The 19,415-nt window shown below is 38.6% G+C and overlaps 1 protein-coding gene across 1 annotated transcript in view; it reads left to right on the forward strand.

The window, feature by feature from the left end:
- Positions 1-334: 334 nt before the first annotated feature.
- Positions 335-19,415, forward strand: part of fgfrl1b (fibroblast growth factor receptor like 1b) — a 40,403-nt gene continuing 21,322 nt past the window's right edge. Inside the window, exons 1-3 of the mRNA XM_082178230.1 lie at positions 335-540; positions 768-857; positions 18,999-19,271. Of these exons, the coding sequence (XP_082034356.1) occupies positions 785-857; positions 18,999-19,271 (346 nt within the window). The 5' untranslated portion in view covers positions 335-540; positions 768-784. The remainder of the gene's footprint in view (positions 541-767; positions 858-18,998; positions 19,272-19,415) is intronic.

Raw genomic sequence — 19,415 nt, forward strand, 5'->3', positions numbered from 1 at the left:
AAGAAAAATGGGTAGTGCAGCTTTTAGATTTATTTATTTGTTTGTTTGTTGTATTCAATTATTTGGTCAAACTAAGAAAATATGTTGCATAGTTATCTGTAATCCTCTGAGTTCTGCATAATCCTCTATAAATTGTTAACGGATTAGTATGTTTTCTAGTCTGATGGATATTAATTGCCATGGCTCTGATGGCTGTGCTGTGCCTTCTCTACAGGTTGTGGTGGAGTTGCGTTGTATCTGTCCGCATACAGGGGGCGCTCGAGTGTAATTTCTGCTGGTCTCCAGCTGCTGGCTCGTAGGAGCGCTGCTGTGATTCACAGCTGTAGAGCTTCAGTTCTCTCCATGGTCAGGGATGCTGACGGGTCATGTCAAGAGAAGAGGCGAGTGGAACCTAACTATTCCTGAACTTTTCTTCTCCTGGACAATATACTAATAAATCTGAAGTCATTTCATAGAAGACCTTGCTGCTCAAGAGTGTTCGTCTCATCTTTCTATAAGAAACTGATTCATTCGCAATATTAAATCCCTTTCGGCGGACATGTAAGTAGTTAATTACAGTAACACTGCTTGTACAGATTAGCTGTGTACTTTATTAGGCTATAGGCTAATTGAACCACACTCTGCAAACGAACGCCATGACACGACGCGACCGTTATTATTAGGAAAAGTTGGTGTTGAGTTTTAGCCTAATTTGTCGCGTCGGGTTGCTGGCAGTGTGTATATTGTGTAAAACTTAGAATCGTTTTGATTCTCATTGTTTCTTTTAGTGGCGTGTCATCATAAAATGTTTCCAAAGAGAGGAAGCTTGACTTTTCTCACTGGGATTTTGATCGTGGCGCTGTCATGTGAAGCGAGAGGTGAGTCGTGTTGTCTATTACGAGTCTTTTATTCATTCATTAGGGCATAATTAGATAGCTTTTCCTTTGACGATATACAAGAAATAGTTAGCCGTCTAATGAAGATTTTATATTATTGGCTCATAAATAACAGCTTTCAGTGTGATTTTTAGAAGACCAATTATCACAAATAAATAAATTCACATCATTTTCCATTTTACACATGGCTTTTTATGAATTGTGGGTGTATTTTGCCAAAATCACTTATAGTTTAATTGCTGCCTTAATGTTTTTTTTATATATATAAATTAAAGTGATAACCTGCAGTGAGAAGTTAAGTGCACTTTTTCCTTTTTCAGCCTCTTTGAATTTAATTGCAGAGTTAAATGTTTATGCTGAAATTACTGAAGCTACTGTTACAATTAACTTAAAAGCTCAAAGATGATGTTATAACATAACTACAAGAAAAGTGTTACTGTGGTACTGAACCTATTTTAGTTTGTTAGCCTATAAGGTTAACATTAAAAAGCAACATTTTGCAGCCCAATATGTTTATTGACTACTTTAAGCACATTAGGGAACGGCCCGGCCATGTGCCGTGTTTACTGACACAGCAGACTAACCGCACACACACAAAGTCATTCTTTTGAAGTCCTACATCTATATCTGCACTGGGGTGTCTCAGACCAAACAAGAGGTCCCTGTTCCTTGAACTGTAACAGAAATTTAGAGGTACATAATTCAGTGTTCCCTGCCAAGTTGAAAAGCAATTTACATAACTCAAACTAATGACACCTACTGTGCTGGAGATTGTGTATCGGAGAGTTGAGTCAGAAAGGTGTTGAACTTCTCCACATGGGCCATCTTCCTGCTGTGAGCCCAAAGGACATTTTTCTGTCTCCCAGAGGAAATAAATGAATGTGTTTGAAAGATAAAGCCATTTCTAGGTAATGCTATAGATTCATCTTTTATTATCCTTGGTTAAAAGTCTTTTGAACTGAATACATGAATTATAGAACTCATGCTGGGAAACCAGACCTTTTTATCCTTTATGATTGCTTAGCCATTTATGGTCTATTATGGTCTGTAGATATGGCCATTTATGTCTCTGTTATCTAAAACAACATTATTGGGTCTAGCATAATAAATCTGGATGAGTTAACTCTGGTATTTACTCTGTTAAAGGTGATTACTGATTACTATTATTGCGCCCATATAATGCCAGGTTAACCCACAAGTCAGAGCCTGACCTCTACTAAGTAAACAATCCATTGTCTTCTATGTTTATTGGTCCATTTGTTGACTCTATTCCTCATTGTGTGCTATAAGCCCTTCTTGAGGAGGGGTTCCCAATTCATGTTGTCCTTGGATTGCTCTTTTTTTCCCCTGTCTGCCATTCTTGGAATGCTGGATCCTTGTTCTCCCACTATCTGTGTGTTAAAAGCAGGGAATGAGGAAACAGGAGTGTGATAAATGGCATGTGTGTAAACAGCTTCTCTTTGGCTGAGTTGAATGAGGTGTATGTTGGTAGAATTGCTAAAACAGTGGCATTCTACAAGCTTTAATATTAAAGCTGCAGTCCGTAGTTTTTCCTCTTTGTCGCCATCTCTGTTTGAAATCTGCAATTGCAGTTATCCGTGGCGTGGAATTATCAACTTTACTTGGTTTGCGCCTCGGCACGGCTGAATCCAATGTTTTGAGGAGAATGTGCGGCTGTCAGTCACCGCACCGGTGTGGATACTGTCATTCGGAATCACAGATTCTACTTTTTGGAAGTATGACCAACATAAGAATTTTCACCGGAAAATGTAATCTGAACAAGTAACATCCACTTTTGTTCTGACCAACTAAGGGGGAAAAAGCATTGCAGTAATTCGTGCTGATTAAATCTAATGATCGCTTATCATATCAAGTCAAACCGTGCAAATTATACTTTGTTCTCAAATTGTTAATATTAACAACATCAGCATTGCATGACTACATTTAATGCCTTTCCGATATTTATCCTTGTTTTCACATGGGCCAGGTTGCAGTCTCTTTTTTTCTGTAGCCACTCCGAAGTCCGAAGTCTTTTGCATTTTTACAATGGGTGAACCTTTCTGGATCTGCCATCAAATTGATAAGTTTAATTATATCAAGTGCTGTGAGTAAAGGCTATAAAGCTCCACTTCCAACATCCTCACACGCAATATAGCCTACTAGCCGAGACTCCTTCTTTATGTGTACAGATGTGACGTAATGACGCAAAGACATGCTCGAATTTCCCGCGGAAATCCACCAGTACCACTGGAATTAAAAACATTATTACAAGCTTACCGTTTTGAATCGTGCTAAGGCAAGTAGATAGTTTTGAACACTGGCTGGTTATGTACTGGCTCAAAAACTTATTTTGCATAATTTTTAACCCAAAAAAGTTACGGACTGCAGCTTTAAATAAACAATTAGGAAATTGCTTTTCTGAAATTGCTTCAATAGATTGTGTCAGACACAAGTGCACTTGGTTCATTTAACAGAGTTCATTGTTGGGTGAAGTGACTATTATGTTGTAGAGCAACACGATATGGAGCTTAAGGCAAGACAGTTACTGGATGTGTTTCCAATGAGACTTAGGTACAATGTGTCAAGAGCATTACTCTGTGACACAAACACTTGTTTCCCTAGAATTCTGGAAGAGCAGAGGTGTGACTTCACTGTAGAGAAGAAACCAGATTGATCAGAACAGGTCTTTCTTGATTACATTCAACTTTTAATATACTTTATTTGCCAGTTTTCTTTTACTTTTCCAAATTTTCAATAAAAGTTTGAGAAATTTAGAATTTAAGCATCAACTCTAGCATCCTCACCTAGAATTTGCAAGACAGCGCAAAAGTTAAGATACTGATATATAGTAGGATATGTAAGATATTTGTTTCATCTGAGTAATTAATGTGGATTTTCTTATTCAATTTTATTTTATTTCGGTCAGACTGTCATTCTGTGTATTAAAGAGATAGTTCATCCAAAAAAAAGAAAATTCTGTCATCATTTCTTTCACCCTTGTCTCACTACAAATCCATAGGACTTTTGTTCACTTTGGAACATATGATATTTTTCATAAAAATCTTAGAGATTTCTGTCTTTCCATTGAAAGTATATTCACCCAAAACTCTGATGCTGCAAAACATTCATAAAGGGATCGTAAAATAAATCCAAATGAATCAGTTGGTTTTATCCAAGTCTTCAGAAGAGACTCAATCACTTTATATGATGAAAAGATTTAATTTAGGCTTTTATTCAAATATAAACATTGATGCCTGTACACTAAGTGTAGGCTACTTGTTTAAATCTCATTATCTCATTAGTTTCTATGAGTATGGACAGCTTAGGTTAGCATGACACTCCTCCAGCGAGCAACCCGTGCCTTACACACATAAACCCACTAGTCATCTCAGACAAAGTGTGAACACAGCAGTCCGAGAAATGCTCTTGCTTTCCTATTCTCTTGTGGTCAGATATTTCCTGTTTCTCACTAACCTTCTTGCTGGTGGAAAGAAGCTGACTGCTTTCGCCCAAGAAAAAGTTTAGGTTCCTGTGGCACCAGGCCTGGCCGTTATGAGCAGCACAGCTTAATGTTTGGCTGGATTTTTTATGTTTGTTCTGATCTGGCAGATGACTGCCGCTGCAGAGCATGTACTTTAAGTTTAAGCGAAACAAACTGTATCCATGCTAATAAATATAGCTCTGTGATTTATGAATTCTACCGGTTGTAGAATTTGATGAAAGACAGAAATGTGTATCCAACAGTCGTGGCAGTTACCAGCTGTTTAGAGTGGCACATGTATCAAAGGCCTGGGTTATGCTCTTTAAAGAGGTCAGATACGGTAACACGTGGTATATTCTTTATTTTCAGCCACAGGAAAAGACTTTCGCTCTTTCTTTTAAGGGTTTCTTTTTTCCTCCCCTCAGATATTTAAATCAGTTCCAGATTCTGGGTCGTAAGCAGGAGATGTTGGCCCTCATGCTCCATTTACTTCAATGATCTACCTTTTAAAGTAGAAATAGCTTTGATAAGAACAGGGAAAACAGGCTTCAGTTATGCAGCGCTCCCTTCAGCTGGCTTCTCAGCAGGTGTCAGGATCTCTGGGTTTATTAGACAGATAATGCAGCTCTGCAGGCAGGCCCTGCTTATCAAACAAATGATAATGGAGCAGCTCTGTTGGAGCCATGCTGTGTCTGTGATCTGCCTCTGCAGGACAACGGTAATGCAGGCGTCAGTCTCTGGCCGCTTTGGCCAAGTTAGAGAGAAGCCAAATGCAATGGAAAAGCATTGGCTGCTTCATATACTAAGCTTTGAATGATTAGTAGGCATGTGCCTATATTATAATGGAGAGTTCTAATGGATATAATTTGCAAAGTTCTACAAATCCCCTGCAACTTATGTGGGTTAATTTGATCTATCTGTCAGCTACTAATTCTAGTAAGAGCGTAGTACTCTCAACTCTGTGCAATTTTTGCATATTTAAAAAGTGTGAAAGTTGTTGCAAACCTGTATGACTATATTTTTTGAATAGTAGTTTCAGACAGAAGAGGGTCTTTGGGATGCCGCTTGGTTGGGACTTACTTGTTGAGACACTTGTCCATCTTTCTTTCTTACAGATTCTTGGTTGAGCTGTTGTATAAAAGCCTCTTGAGATGTTGTATAACAGCCTGCTATTTTTTCAAAAAAATATCCCTGTTCATATAATTATAAAATATGGTAAGAAGCTTTGATATAGCTTTTGATTTTCTGTCGTTATTCAACTAAATTGTGAAAATACTAAAATGTACATAGAATATTTCATTTAACCGTGTATTTTGCATTATTTAAAAATGGTATCAGACTTATTTTATATCCAGCAAATATTTAAAGGTACACTGCATGCATTTTGCGGAAGAGCATTATTTTGGTTGTGCTTTGGCTGTGTGCCTGAATATGGTTTTCCTACTGCTCATAAAACATTCATGCTTAAGAGATATAACCAGTTTAGAGGGAAATGATTTTAAGCTGACTAGCTGAAGAGATTACTGTATCTATACTCTTTAGTAGACACAATACGTCCTTGAAAATAATTCCAACACAGTGCTACATCAACCACAATGAAATGACTCTTCACAGTATAATGCTTTACAATGAACTATGTTAGAGAGCTACAATAAAATACCTTACTCACCTGTTGAGTGATAAAAGCGCCATCAGGCCACGTTATTTTTACACCATTTCAAATCCCTCAGTTCTCGCCACTGTCGCGTTTTCTTTTTGCACGCAGACTCTCCTCTATTCAGCATTTTTTTAAAGCGAGCTCCATGTCAACCTTTCTCGGGCATTGTGACCACTAACCTATGCCACTCTCACACCATACACCATACAAAGTATCCGGAGCAACCTTTTCTCTATTTTTCGGACATGACGAGACACACACGGGCAAGTGACGCACGTACACAATTTCCCGCTACAACCATCCTGACAAGTCTAAAATTGAAATACTTATAATAGGCTTACCATAGTGAATCAGGGCAAAAACACGTTTTGGAAGAAGGATTTATTATTTAAATTTTACACATTTTGTACAAAAAAGTTACACAGTGTAAAGTTTGATATTTGACCTAAAATTGATCAATTTCTTCATGTTGTTCAAAACCTGTTTAACTATTCTTTGAAAAGGAGAAGTATAGCAGAATATGAATGGCAACCAGAGACTGCCAAGCGCAAAAGAAATGACAAAAAGCACTATATAGTCAATGTAACTTGTTTGCATTGTTCCAAGCCTTCTGAAGCCATAAGATATTAGGAAGAGAGAAAAGTTTAATTCTTGTAAACCAGACATCATGGCCTGTGCTTATGGGTCTTGTAACCAGTCTTAGTGTGTCAAATTTAAATGTGTGAATATTAAAATTGGATATATAAGATTTGAAAGATAAAGTTCACCCAAAAATGAAAATGTGGTCATCATTTACTCACCCTTAAGTTGTTCCAAACATGTATGAATTTCTTTGTTATGTGGAAAATAAAAGAAGATATTTTGAAGAATGTTTGTAACCAAACAGTTGACGATAGCCATTGACTTCCATAGTCATTTTTTTCCATACTATGGAAGTCAATGGGGCCCCACATTCTGTGTGATTACCCATATTCTTTAAAATATCTTATTTTGTGTTCAGCAGAAGAAAGAAACTCATACAGGTTTGGAACCATTTGAGGATGAGTAAATGATGACGAAATGTTCATTTTGAAGTGAACTATCCCTTTAAGATTTGAGGACAGGCCATCAATCCAAGGTATTTTTCCACCTGCTACCTGCGACGCTGGGATAGTTACAGCATTGTGGAAGTTTTTCAGCAAAAAAAACATAAAGTTGGGTCTGCTCTTCACACATATATTGTGTGACTTTAGAAGACATGGAATAAAGATTACTTATTTGTTATACCTAATGATGTTATGGTGTTTTTGTCTATTCTGGAGCTTGACAGTCCCTGGTCACCATTAAAATATATTGTATGAAAAAGAATTGTGAAGAACTTTATTTGCATGTACTATAAGCTGCAAATTTATGCAGTTTCAATGAGCTACACTTATCATTGAGCTCTGCATCTAACATGTCCTGTGTTAGAGAAATTATGTACCTGGCACGGAGTTGAAAATGCCTAAGGATACAAACAGCAGTAACCAGAGCTGTTCTTATCTGCCTGTCTGTCTGCATGCTCTGGAGATAGAGTTATTGTCTGCCTGTCTGTCTGTCTGAAAGAGTTGCAAGCTATATCTGCTAAATGTACCACTCTCGTTGAAGAGATCTATCTGGAAATGTCAGTATGTAGTTCACAGATAGTATGATGCTTTTTGAGAAGAACATTTTGTTGCATGTGTGTGTTAGCATGCATGTGTACATGTGTTTCTAATTTGGCTGGGATTCAAAGATAGTTATCATGTTGATGGCGGTGATTTCACTATTAACACATTTTCTTGCTGAACTTTGTCTTGCCACAGGCAGTGTGAGTCGTTTAAGTGTACCTATGTGGCAGTTGAGTTTTCAAAAAATAATTATTTAGCAAATACCTCTATTTGCGTGTGTGCGCACATGTGCGTGTGTTCCTTGGCATTGTAAATGCTGAGCAAGTTATCCAGCACATTTCAATGGGAAATAGTGCAGTTGTTAAATTTGAACATGATGTTCATAATATCAGGTCCTGCAGTGAGTCCAAACACGCATGCACACACTAGAACATTAATGTCAGGGCAGCATGAACCCAGCCTGGCAAAAACTAATGCTGTATTTTACCCCATATTTTTAATCCCAGATGAAAACCAGAACCATTAGCCCATTATTCTCCTCTGAAGTCTGAGGGCTTTTCTTTGTAGTTTGTGATCTATGTTAAACGTGTGCTCACATCACAAACGCCGTCGGTTTTGTGGGTGAAAAGTCAGTTTACGTAAACAAAGCAGCTAATGAGCTGCATTTGTCGGTGCTGTATTGCGTCGACGCGGCTCTTTAAGTGTCAGTATTTATAGAGGAGGTATTAAAACTCAAAGGAAGCGCGCCAAGCCTTTGAACATTTTTTTATAATCTGAGCTTAGTTAAAAGTTTCAGCGCTTGAATAGTTCTCAGAGTTCAACCGTGTTTCATCCCCTGCTTGTCTAGGTACCTGTGACATGCCGAGTTGGAGTGTTTGCACAGGTGGGAGAGGGCAACACTGAGGGAGACTGAATGAGAGATTGAAAGCTGCAATACCACTTTTGTTCTTTCCATTCCAGTGGACTGAGCTTGTCAGAGCAGTGTCCTCAAGCAAGACCAGGCCAATGCGTTCGTCATGTGCAATTTGCTGTGAATGGGAGGTTCCCTGTTTCAATATAGGAGGCTTCTTGGGTGTTTCTTTATCCTCTGTTTAAAAGAAGGATTAGCTTGTGTTTCACAGGATTACAGGTGTCTAACACAGCCAGGATCAACCTCTCATTGTCAGCTGTGAGAGATGCACTTCACTGTCGCAAAGTGAATCCAACATCACATTTTGTGTGCTCTATAGCATTCTAGGAATTTAAAACCTGGATGGAAGGGCCTCTTTTCTCACCTTTATTGGTAACTCAGGTCCACTTTTCCTAGGGTCGGTGCAATAGGTCAAATGCCATGGATAGAAAAAGCACAGAGAAGGATTATAAACAAGGATCGGTGTCATAAAACAGGCCTTAAGCTTATTTCGGCATCTGAGAAAGAAACGGGAAGATAAAAGTAAATGGGTGAACTTTTTGTGTTCTTAGTGTAACATAGGGTCAAAAGTGATTAATAGCATCAGTTTGGCAAATGCGTTTTGTGCAGTCTTGTCTTTTTGCGAACAGCTGTGTCTGCTCTGGCACGCGATTCTGCCAGTGTCATTGCTACAGCAGTAGCTCACGCTGCAAGGCATAACTCAATAAGTAAACACTCATGAAAAAGAAAGAAGAGAGAGAAATAGATTAAAAAAAAAAGAAGCAGCAAAAAGAGAGCCAAAGCAGGATTAGAGGCCTTGCGTGTGATGGCTGTCGGCTGGGATTTTTGACACAAAGGCCGAGTTTAATAGGCAGGTGCTCATTACAGTGCTGGAGACCAGGTTACTCAACATTACCCCCGAAACCCTGCAGAGCTGCTGGTCTATTTACGAGGGCGGGTTTGGCGCGCTGCAGTGCCCTTTCCCTGTGGTCTAAATTGCTGGTGGTCCATAAGAGGAAACAAATAGGGAATGCTGTCCTACGCTGAAGAAATTGGAGATGATGTCCTACATTGGGTTTCTGAGGTTGTTAGATCGCAACCTCACTTTGGGGGGTCTGGAATACTGAATAAAAAAGCAGAAAACCATCATAATTTCCAACAGCATGAGTGAGATAAATCTCAGATATACTTTGTATCTATAATGAATCGTAATGTATACTGGTTCCCTGTAATTACAGCGACAATGAAACACCAGTCATACTTGAATAGGGCCTTCTATGTATATGCCTTTGCAATCTGCAGTTTGAAACCATTAGCTATAATATAACATATCCTCCACTGTAGATCATTTCATTGAACTGCGGAATGGAGAACCATGGCAGCTTGAACAGACAGGGACACTTTGTGCATTTACAGCAATGTAATACAGCAATTTTTGTGCATTTAGAGCAATGGATGCTACTTGTATCTCATCTCAAGCTCTCAAAATATCTCTATCGGGGTGAGGGTTGGGCGAGGTTGATGAAGCTGGACACGTTGAACCAAATGCCCCAGCTGGCAGTTTAAATGTCAGGGGTTCATCTGAAATCCTTGGCTTCATCCCCTTTCTAGCAAGTGGGGTTAACACGATTAATATTGTAAGCTAAAGTAAAGTTAAGTTAACTGAACTAAAAGCAGTCATACTGTTTATTATATTATATTATATTATATTAAATGTAAATAAATAAATAATTGAATAAATGTTTTTTAACCAAAAATCTTCATATGATGTACGTGTAATAGTATGTAAATGTTATGTTATTGTCACATTCAGTTTTTTATTTTTTTTTACTCTTAGTTTGTACGTTTGTATTTCCTGTGTTTAGTTCCTGTTTTATTTGTTCCCTTGCTAGGCTGCTTTAAGGCCCTGTCCCAAATGGAACCCTAACTCCTCACAATCTTCCTCCGTCCAAACTTTTGTGACGTAATGCTGCTTTAACTGTTGTGTAGAAGTCTTCTGCATATCGGCCGCAAACCTAAAATGACAAATAGGAAACCCTGCATTCTTGTGTCACAAGACCACAAGTGCAGTCGAAGTGTGCCATGTGGGACAGGGCTTATGTCCCTTTTTTGCACCCTTCCCTCACTAACTTCCCTCTTTCTCATTCACTCGGATGTACGTCATTGCTTACGTTGCATGAGTGCCCACTACTGGTTGAACCCTTGCAATGTGTTTAAATGGAACGATCTAAGCCAGTGGTTCCCAAACCTGTCCTGAAGGCACCCCAACACTGCACATTTTCTTTGTCTCCCTAATCAAACACACCTGATTCAACTTCAATTTCCTGCGGAATTATGGAACTTGTCGTCAAGCCGATGGATCTAATAATGTTTATGGATGAGTGAATACACTGATGTTTTTATCATGATATCAGCGCCACACGCGAGTCCCACGGATATAAAGGAATGGAGATTTCATTCTACCAAACGCAAGTGCTGTATTAGTGCTCACACAGGTCAGTGTATTAGACATGTATTAGACGAATGAAGCTTGTGAGGTAACGCAGCGCTGTTTCACTTGCTCTACACTATCACACTAAACTGCATTTGAGTGTGTTAAAGTTATAATGTTATTCTATGTGTTAGTTTGTCTGTATGAGACTAGCAGTGAGCTAGATCAACATTAGAATAACACACTGATCATATTCTAACATTTCATCATGTTGAGCTATAAAACATTGATTAGTTTTATGTACATTTGCTCACCTGTCTAATAAAGTACATACAAGAGCTGCGTCTCTGTGAAGTGGTGACTCGTGAAGCGCTGTCAAGTCCAAGTTAGTCGCTGATATTGATCCTCGTTTTAGTTCTCCTTTTTTCCCAAAGTCTGCTTGCCATGGTCCATAATGTTTGAACGAAACAACAACAGCGTGCAGCCAGAGGTTACGCACTACACTCATTATGCACAGAAGTCCACGTCTGTCGTCATGGTTACTATGGCAGTACTTGAGCGGAAACCAGGGATAACGCGGATATACGTCAGTGACAGGCGACAAGTGAACAGGTTTTCCGGGACGGCCAATTATTTAAAATTGGAATTTCTCTGAAATTAAAAATCTTTGGGAACTTTTGGGATATTGTAAGTACACAACTGCAGGAAATATATCACACTGTGCAAGTGATTTCTGGATATTTTATTACAAAATTCTTACATATTGTACCTTTAAATGTTAAAATAACTGAAATATCACACACTAGAGTTGTGTGGTGTGGGGGTAAATTAAGTTTGATCTGCTGTGACGTCACACTCATGTTGTATTGTGGTCTATGGATCTGCCTGAAACATATTCAGTAGACTTGCCCACTCTGTCAAAATCGAGGGGTCGAGGGTCTGTCCAAATAAACTTACCTCGCCCACTTGATGAAGTTGAACGCACTTCAAAATGGCGGTGGGTATTCCTCTGAGTGTATGCGTTAAGCCTCGTGCACACTGGGACGATTATCGCACGCGCTTTCGACGCGTCTTTGTGTTCATGCCCAAGCGATTTTCACTGGTGATGTGCCGAGTGAACGTGGAAATTCACTCCCTGAAAGTAGATGGCACTTTTTGAAAAACAGAAATACCCCGGTACACAAGGTAGCACTGCGCAACATTACGCTTCTGACACTCACTTGTCACAGAGGAAGAAGAGAACCAGTATTTACGTGCTTGCCAAACCATTCATACACTTTTTGCTAATAGATTTTTGTAGTCGCTGTGGCATTTGTCATAAAGTTATTTGTGTTCAGACACCAGCAGCTCTACATTCATCCTGCCTTGTTACATCTTCTTCTTCGTCTACTTACTTCCTCTTCGTTGTCTTCTTCCATCAATGTGTGCTCGGCAAGACCGTTTTGTGCTTGAGCGCCACCAAGTACTGTAACTACAGCAGCTCCAGGCACGTGAACAAAAGCGCCAATCTCATTGGTCGGCCAGTTTTTAACTCGGCACTTCAAAACAAAAAAACGAACCTGAGTCGTATTTTGAAAAAATACGATTTACAACTGCCGTTTTGCGCATCGGTCAGACAATAACCATATCGTTTTCAAAAATGTGCACTTTGAAACCCGTTTTCAAAAGTTTGCATTTTCGGGCTGATTCTTCCAATCTTCACCTATGTCTTGTTTAGTTTCTCATTTACCTTTGTATATAATACCCTCAGTTTCCTTAGTTCATTGTCAGCTATTGTCTTTGCTTTTATGTAAAGTTTTCATATTTACGATTGTTTTGGATTTGTAAAATAAATTAAAAGTGCTGGATTTAGATCTACTTCTCCTCTCCTTGCCTGCCTTATTAGTTTATATTTTATTCATATTATTTATATAATAAATAAATAAATATATAAAAAAACAAATCAATGTTTTCTTAACCATCAAGCATTCATAATCTGATACACAGGTAGTCTGATTTGTTTGTCTGTTTGGTTTTGCCAGAAGACGTCATCTGCAGATGCCATTTGACGCAAGTAAGATTGCTTGTACTGATTTAAAGTTCATCTAGCTGATTTTGCCAATTTTAAGGCAGTCTTACTGCAGTTTTTATACACATTCATATTTTACATTTTATTTTCTGTTTGACCTACTCAATGCATTTAAATAGCTTTAAAAGTCTTTGTAAACCCACTTTTGTCTTATATATGCCAAACATGCCTTTTGTGAAAGCTTTGTGAAGATTTAGCCTATTTGATTCCTTAACTATATTAAATCCACAATTTTGTAATTTTCAACATTAATAATAAGAAATATTTCTTTAGCATAATAGAAAGAATATTAGAATGATTTCTGATTTTGTCATATGACATATGACAAAAATACAATTTAAAATGTATTAAAATACAAATTTTATATGGCAATATTTCACAATATTACACAATAAAGACTTCTTTGAAAAACATTTAAAAAATGTTAGTGACCCAAAAACTTTTGAGTGGTAGTGTACATTTGAGGTTTGAACGTAGCTTTCAAATAAAACAGGAATTTGCATGTGCAAAAATTTCAACCTCTTGGTGCTTAATTTGGTAAGATGTAGTACAAGAATGTCGTCAAGATTAAGACGAAATGAGACAAGGCAGCCTGGGCCTTGCTGTGTTTAATTGAATTAATGGGTCATTGGCTGATAGGCAGCTGCTCTGCATCCTCTTCAGGGCACAAAGAGCAGCACAAAACCCACAAGGAAGTCTGTGTGGAACCGCACACATGATGTCAGACTTCAGCAGTGCCTTATTGAGTTAGCTTGGCTCCAGAGGCAGCAGTTGGTCGAGTACAAAGTCTGGCTCAAGATCTGATTACACACAGTAGAGAGACAGCTGTGAGCAGTGGTGGTGACAGAACCACAACTCTGTGTTCAGATTACCAGAATTAAAAGTGAGGGAAGGTGTAAGTGAACCTGTTTACCTAGTTGCCTCTGTTTGTGTCGGAGTAGGAGACTCTGTGCAAACAGAATCAGGCCTCAATCTCTACCATTATCTCTCTCCCTGATAAAAGTCACATTCCATCGCCAAGACCAGCACTGCAGTGTTTGGTCTATCTGTCTCTATCACCGATCACATGCTGAGTCCTATAGCTGCTCTCCTCCGCTTTTTCAGGAGATTCAACATACTGTAGAAGATAACGCTACTGTCTAGATCACATGGCAGTGGTAGATCAAACTCTAGATGACCTGGCAGAAGCTGACATCTGATTGGCTGCCAGTGCTATTTTTATTTTTCATAGAGGGGTGTGTTGTATCAGAACATCTAGATGCATCATGCATTGTTTGAAGGCTTCTGCTTTGTTTATTTTTTTATTAATAATTGGTAATACTTAACAATAAAGTTCAATTCATTAAAGGGATAGTTCACCCAAAAATGTCAGAATTTAAATTTTTTAGTGGACTACTGTATCTCTTTAAAATTAGTCAATGCATTATATATTACTATATTAATTTACATTTACATTTATTCATTTAGCTGACGCTTTTATCCAGAGCGACTTACAATTGCTATATATGTCAGAGGTCGCACGCCTCTGGAGCAACTAGGGGTTAAGTGTCTTGCTCAGGGACACATTGGTGTCTCACAGTGGATTCGAACCCGGGTCTCTCACACCAAAGGCATGCGTCTTATCCACTGCGCCACCACCCCCACATTTGATATTAATCAAATGTGAAAAACAGCATCATATAAAAATGTGAAAAAAAACAATATTGTTATGAAAGATTCACTGGAGGCAAGCTGGTTGAGAACCCACACGCAACTTTGATAACAAAACAATTCAAAAACAAGATCAAACATAAAACAAAAGCATGGCGTGGCATAGCATTAAACTAGAAAACAGAAAACTGGAACCAGGACAGAACAAAACAATACTCGACAAGGACACAGGGCAAACATGAGGGCTTAAATACATAGACTAATTACAAGACAAGGAACACCTGTGAACAATGATCAAACGATTAACCAATGACAAGACACATGGCAGGATCACATGACAAACAGGGAATCACATGACAAGACACAGAAACATGACAATGACAAGAAAACCCAAACCGTGACAAATATATTTAGAAGAGTTTAAATAATCAGTAATTTGTCTTATGTGTTCATAAAATATTAACTAATTTATACAATTTGAAATGCAAAAAATATATTAGTATATATAGATTTCTGTTCAGAAGTTTGGGGTCAGGGGTCACTTAATACTTTTATTGTTCACATAAATGCTGTCTTGGTGTACATAAGAGACTTCTTTTAAAAACAGTAAAGAATCTTACAGATCCCAAACTATTGAACGCAAGTGCTAAAATGCTGTTACATGTTTTGTTCAGTTCCTACCAAACAGTTTTTAATATACAGTCATAAGCTATCTTGAGCAGATTTGTAACTGGGGCAGGAGATTTACAGCTAAATAATTGCCCGGAACGCTGACAGAAATGTGCAGCGCAGACTCTTGATCTCACTATGGGCTGGACTGTTTTGGATGTTGTGTACACATGTCTTTTGACAGCACCAGTTAGTTAATTGGCTGCCATGCCTGGACTCTTCAGTGTTACTCCTGCACCTTCTTCTCTTACACATTGCACTCTATTTCTCTCTCTTTCCATCTCTCTGGGCCTTTGATGGTCATGTCACTTCCTCCATTCTAATCATTTATCCATGCAGCATGCTGTCAAGGTCCGTTTGAAGCTTTTCCTGTGACACCAGTGATGTTCATCTAAAGCTGTGGAGGCTGCCCAGGCTTCAAAGTACTTGCACTGCGGTCTGTAAGACCTGTACATAAATCCTTTGAGAAATCAAAAACCATATCAAGATGTCTGAGACAAAACGGGCCAGTGAAGAAGTGGATGCTTGGTAGCTTGTAATCCATATAGTTAGGATTTCTTTTTGACAGTACAGATTTAACGGGTCATGTGTCTAGTCCATATAGCTATAGACAGTAATTAGCCCAGTGATTTATGCAATTGTAGTCATTTATTGTACAGTTATGGTGGCAATAAATGTGTATGAACTTTATGGAGCATCGATCCATTGATCTTGTCTTTAACATTGTCTCGAATGTGCTGAGGGTGTTTCCTGGGAGGTCTGTCAAAAACTCATTGCATGCGATGTCTGCACATGGACGCAAGATGATGTGTCTCTTTTTCTTTGTTTCTGTTTTTGTCTTGCTCTCATTTTCTTTGTCTAGAGGCTATAGTTTGACATGCACATTAATGTTGCTAAGCTAAGTTTATAGGCACTAAAATATTTTGCAACCACTAATATTGGGTAAAAGAGTTTAGTTTTAATTAGGTGTAACTATATTTGTATAATGAAATGTAACTATATTTATAATAGCTTTCAACTCTGTCCGGCATATTTTATGTTTGTTTGTTTGTTTGTTTGATGAAATAATTCTCTGTCTAAATCATGAAAGAAACATCTGATATAGCTTAAAATTTTGCCAAAATGAAGTATCTTTCAAAAGTTTAAGGTTGGTAAGATTTTATAATGTTTTTGAAAGAATTTTTTTATGCTCACCAAGCATTTATATTTGATAAAAAATACTGTAAAAATCACTGGCAGTGTGAATGAATCAAAATCAAACGAACCCGGGTCAAATCCCGGGTCACTTTATCCGTGTATTTTCCGGAATCTCTGTGTGAAAGGGGCTAGAGAGTGCGTTCACACACAACCCGTAAAAATGCCGTAAAGACACGTGACATCGATGTGACTTGTAATCTCAGCAGCGTCTTAAGTTTGCTTATGAGCTGCGATCTCTCTCTCTCGAGAAACCACGCTTGTGCATTTTTTTCTCTGATTCGATCATAAACTTGCGCATTACGTACCGTTTCACAGCTGGCGAACGATCCCGGCTTCAGCGTCATCACTACGACACGGCATTATTACGGCTTTTGTTCACACAGCGCGCGTTCCGGGACTGAACACGGCAATGTTACTAGGTCCCGACCCGGCATCGATCCCAGCATAAATCCCGGGTCGAGTTTGCGTTCACACAGAAGGCGCTCTGGCAATTTGCCGGCAATTTCCCGGGTTCAAAGCGCTGTGTGAAAGGGGCTTCTGATTCCGGAAAATCACTGGCAGTGTGAATGAACCAAAATCAAACGAACCCGGGTCAAATCCCGGGTCACTTTATCCGTGTATTTTCAGGAATCTCTGTGTGAAAGGGGCTCATGATTCTCAGCACACAGTGATGTTATTTCCAACTCATATAGGTGATTTCTTTTGCCACCCTGTCTGCCATCAGCTTCAACCATACATGTTTTTGATGTAGCCTATGGGGTGTGTGTGGCCCCTGTCATCTTTTGTTTTTTCCACTGTTATGGGCAATATTTGTCTGTCAGCACGTATGACGCCTCCCTCAGCCTCACATCAAAGCTTTTCAGTCAGCATAGATGCAGCTCTGTGACAAATAGGTAAGAGCGCAATGTAAGGAAGTCTCAAGCGTTCTTTCCTTGAATCTCTCTGAGTCACATTTTTCTTCTAAGACATTCTTTATCATGTGTGGTATGTGTGCCGTGTGTAAAGCGTGGCCTGTTAGCGGAAAGGGAATGAGCTATTTCAGCTTCTGCTCTATGGTATTCACTAGGTTGTTTTAATATTCTTAAGCAAACATTCAAGAGTTCCCCTCTTCTTTTTCATTCATTCAGCCACCATGTTCATAAGATCTATCTCACATGGTCCATGCAATACCCCTTATCTCTTCTCCGCTAGTGAAAAGACCCATTGTTTGTTCGAGGATCCCACCAATTACATGAAATCTTCATTATAAACACACAACTGTTTTCCTTTCCAATGCCTCCCGAATGTTTATGAACTCACCAATTGTTTTATACACTAACATTTGTAAATTAGTTGTGTGATTCATTTAACATAGACTTCTCTCCAGCTGTGATCTCCAGCACCTTTTTTTCTGCTCTATTTCCAGAAAGGAATTTTTCTGCCCTTCTTAGTCTAACATTCTGGAATTTACTGTAATTTAATTCCAGCACCAAAACAACCTTTTCTTTTCCCTCCCGTCTTTTGTCATGGCACTTTCCTGGATGGCAACCAGCAACTTCAGGTGAAAACACTTCACTCCAGCAGAGACACTTGAAGGAAAAAAAGAGAGAAAAAAAGTACATTTAGGGCTAGTGTCATTTTTCAATTTATAATCTTGGTGGTTCTCACAGCAGCTGCTAGAGCAGCAACAGGATGTGACAGTACCAGGCATGAATGAGAGGTGCCTTCCAACGTACACACAAGCCAGTATGAAGGAAATGGAAAGCAAGTGCTCATGGGAGTCTTCATAAGCTGCAAGGAGGGGATGAAAAGGACCTTGTGCATGCAAGGAAAGAAATTCCCCATAAAATGCTTGTGCCTAACTTCCCCACTTATAACATTTCTTTGTGGGACATGGTGTATTAGGAGCTGGAGAAAAATATTTTCTTCATGTCAGAGATTTTTTTTGTTGCCAATGACATTTTTGGCAGTGTTGACTTTGCGCTTCTTGTGCCCTAATGCCAGCAAAGGAACATTTCAGTCCACAAGGCGTATCTTATTATAGTATTAAAACAAAATTAATTATAAAAGCAAAATGCACCATATTATTTGAATCATAATAATATTATTATTATTTGTTTTGATAATACATTTATTAAAATTGTTAATGTATTAATAATTATTAAAGAAAATGCACCACAAACAATCATTAAAAATATTAAATATTAAAAAATGTAAATGTATTTTATTATACTAAATTTCACTTTTAAAATGCTTTATTAATAAAGAATGTATTATATTTATTAAAGCAAAACACACCACAAACATTTTTTTTTGTGTGTGTATATATATATATATATATATATGCACTAAAACACTATATGTTTTTTGTTTTTTTATGTGCATTTTTGTTTCATATGTTAGGTAGATGGTTATTTGTTATGTATATGAAACAAATGCTGTTCTGTTACTTAAGACTTTTTTTTTTGCACCAGGTCCTCCATGGGTGAGTCGTAAAGTAGAGGACAGACAGACTGCAAAACTGGGCCACACAGTTCGTCTTCCATGCCCTGTGGAGGGTGACCCCCCTCCGCTGGTCCTGTGGGTGAAGGATGGGCGGAACGTGAACCCAGGCTGGAGCCGCTACAAGGTTCTGAAGAAGAGTCTGAAGATCAAAGAAGTAGAACTGGAGGATGCCGGAGAGTACATCTGCCGCGTCACCAATGGATTTGGCAGCCTCGCCCTCAACTTCACACTCATTGTAATTGGTAAAGACTGCCTCCCACGCCATACACCACAACCCTTTATATCTCAGTTCTTTATACTTTTGCACACCCAGAGCATTTGTAGGCCACATCAGTCATCCAGGCTTAATCAAAACCTGCACCGTTGCACACACACTACTGTTTGAG

Source organism: Leuciscus leuciscus, assembly GCF_965113295.1.
Source record: "Leuciscus leuciscus genome assembly, chromosome: 8".
Lineage (NCBI taxonomy): Eukaryota > Metazoa > Chordata > Actinopteri > Cypriniformes > Leuciscidae > Leuciscus > Leuciscus leuciscus.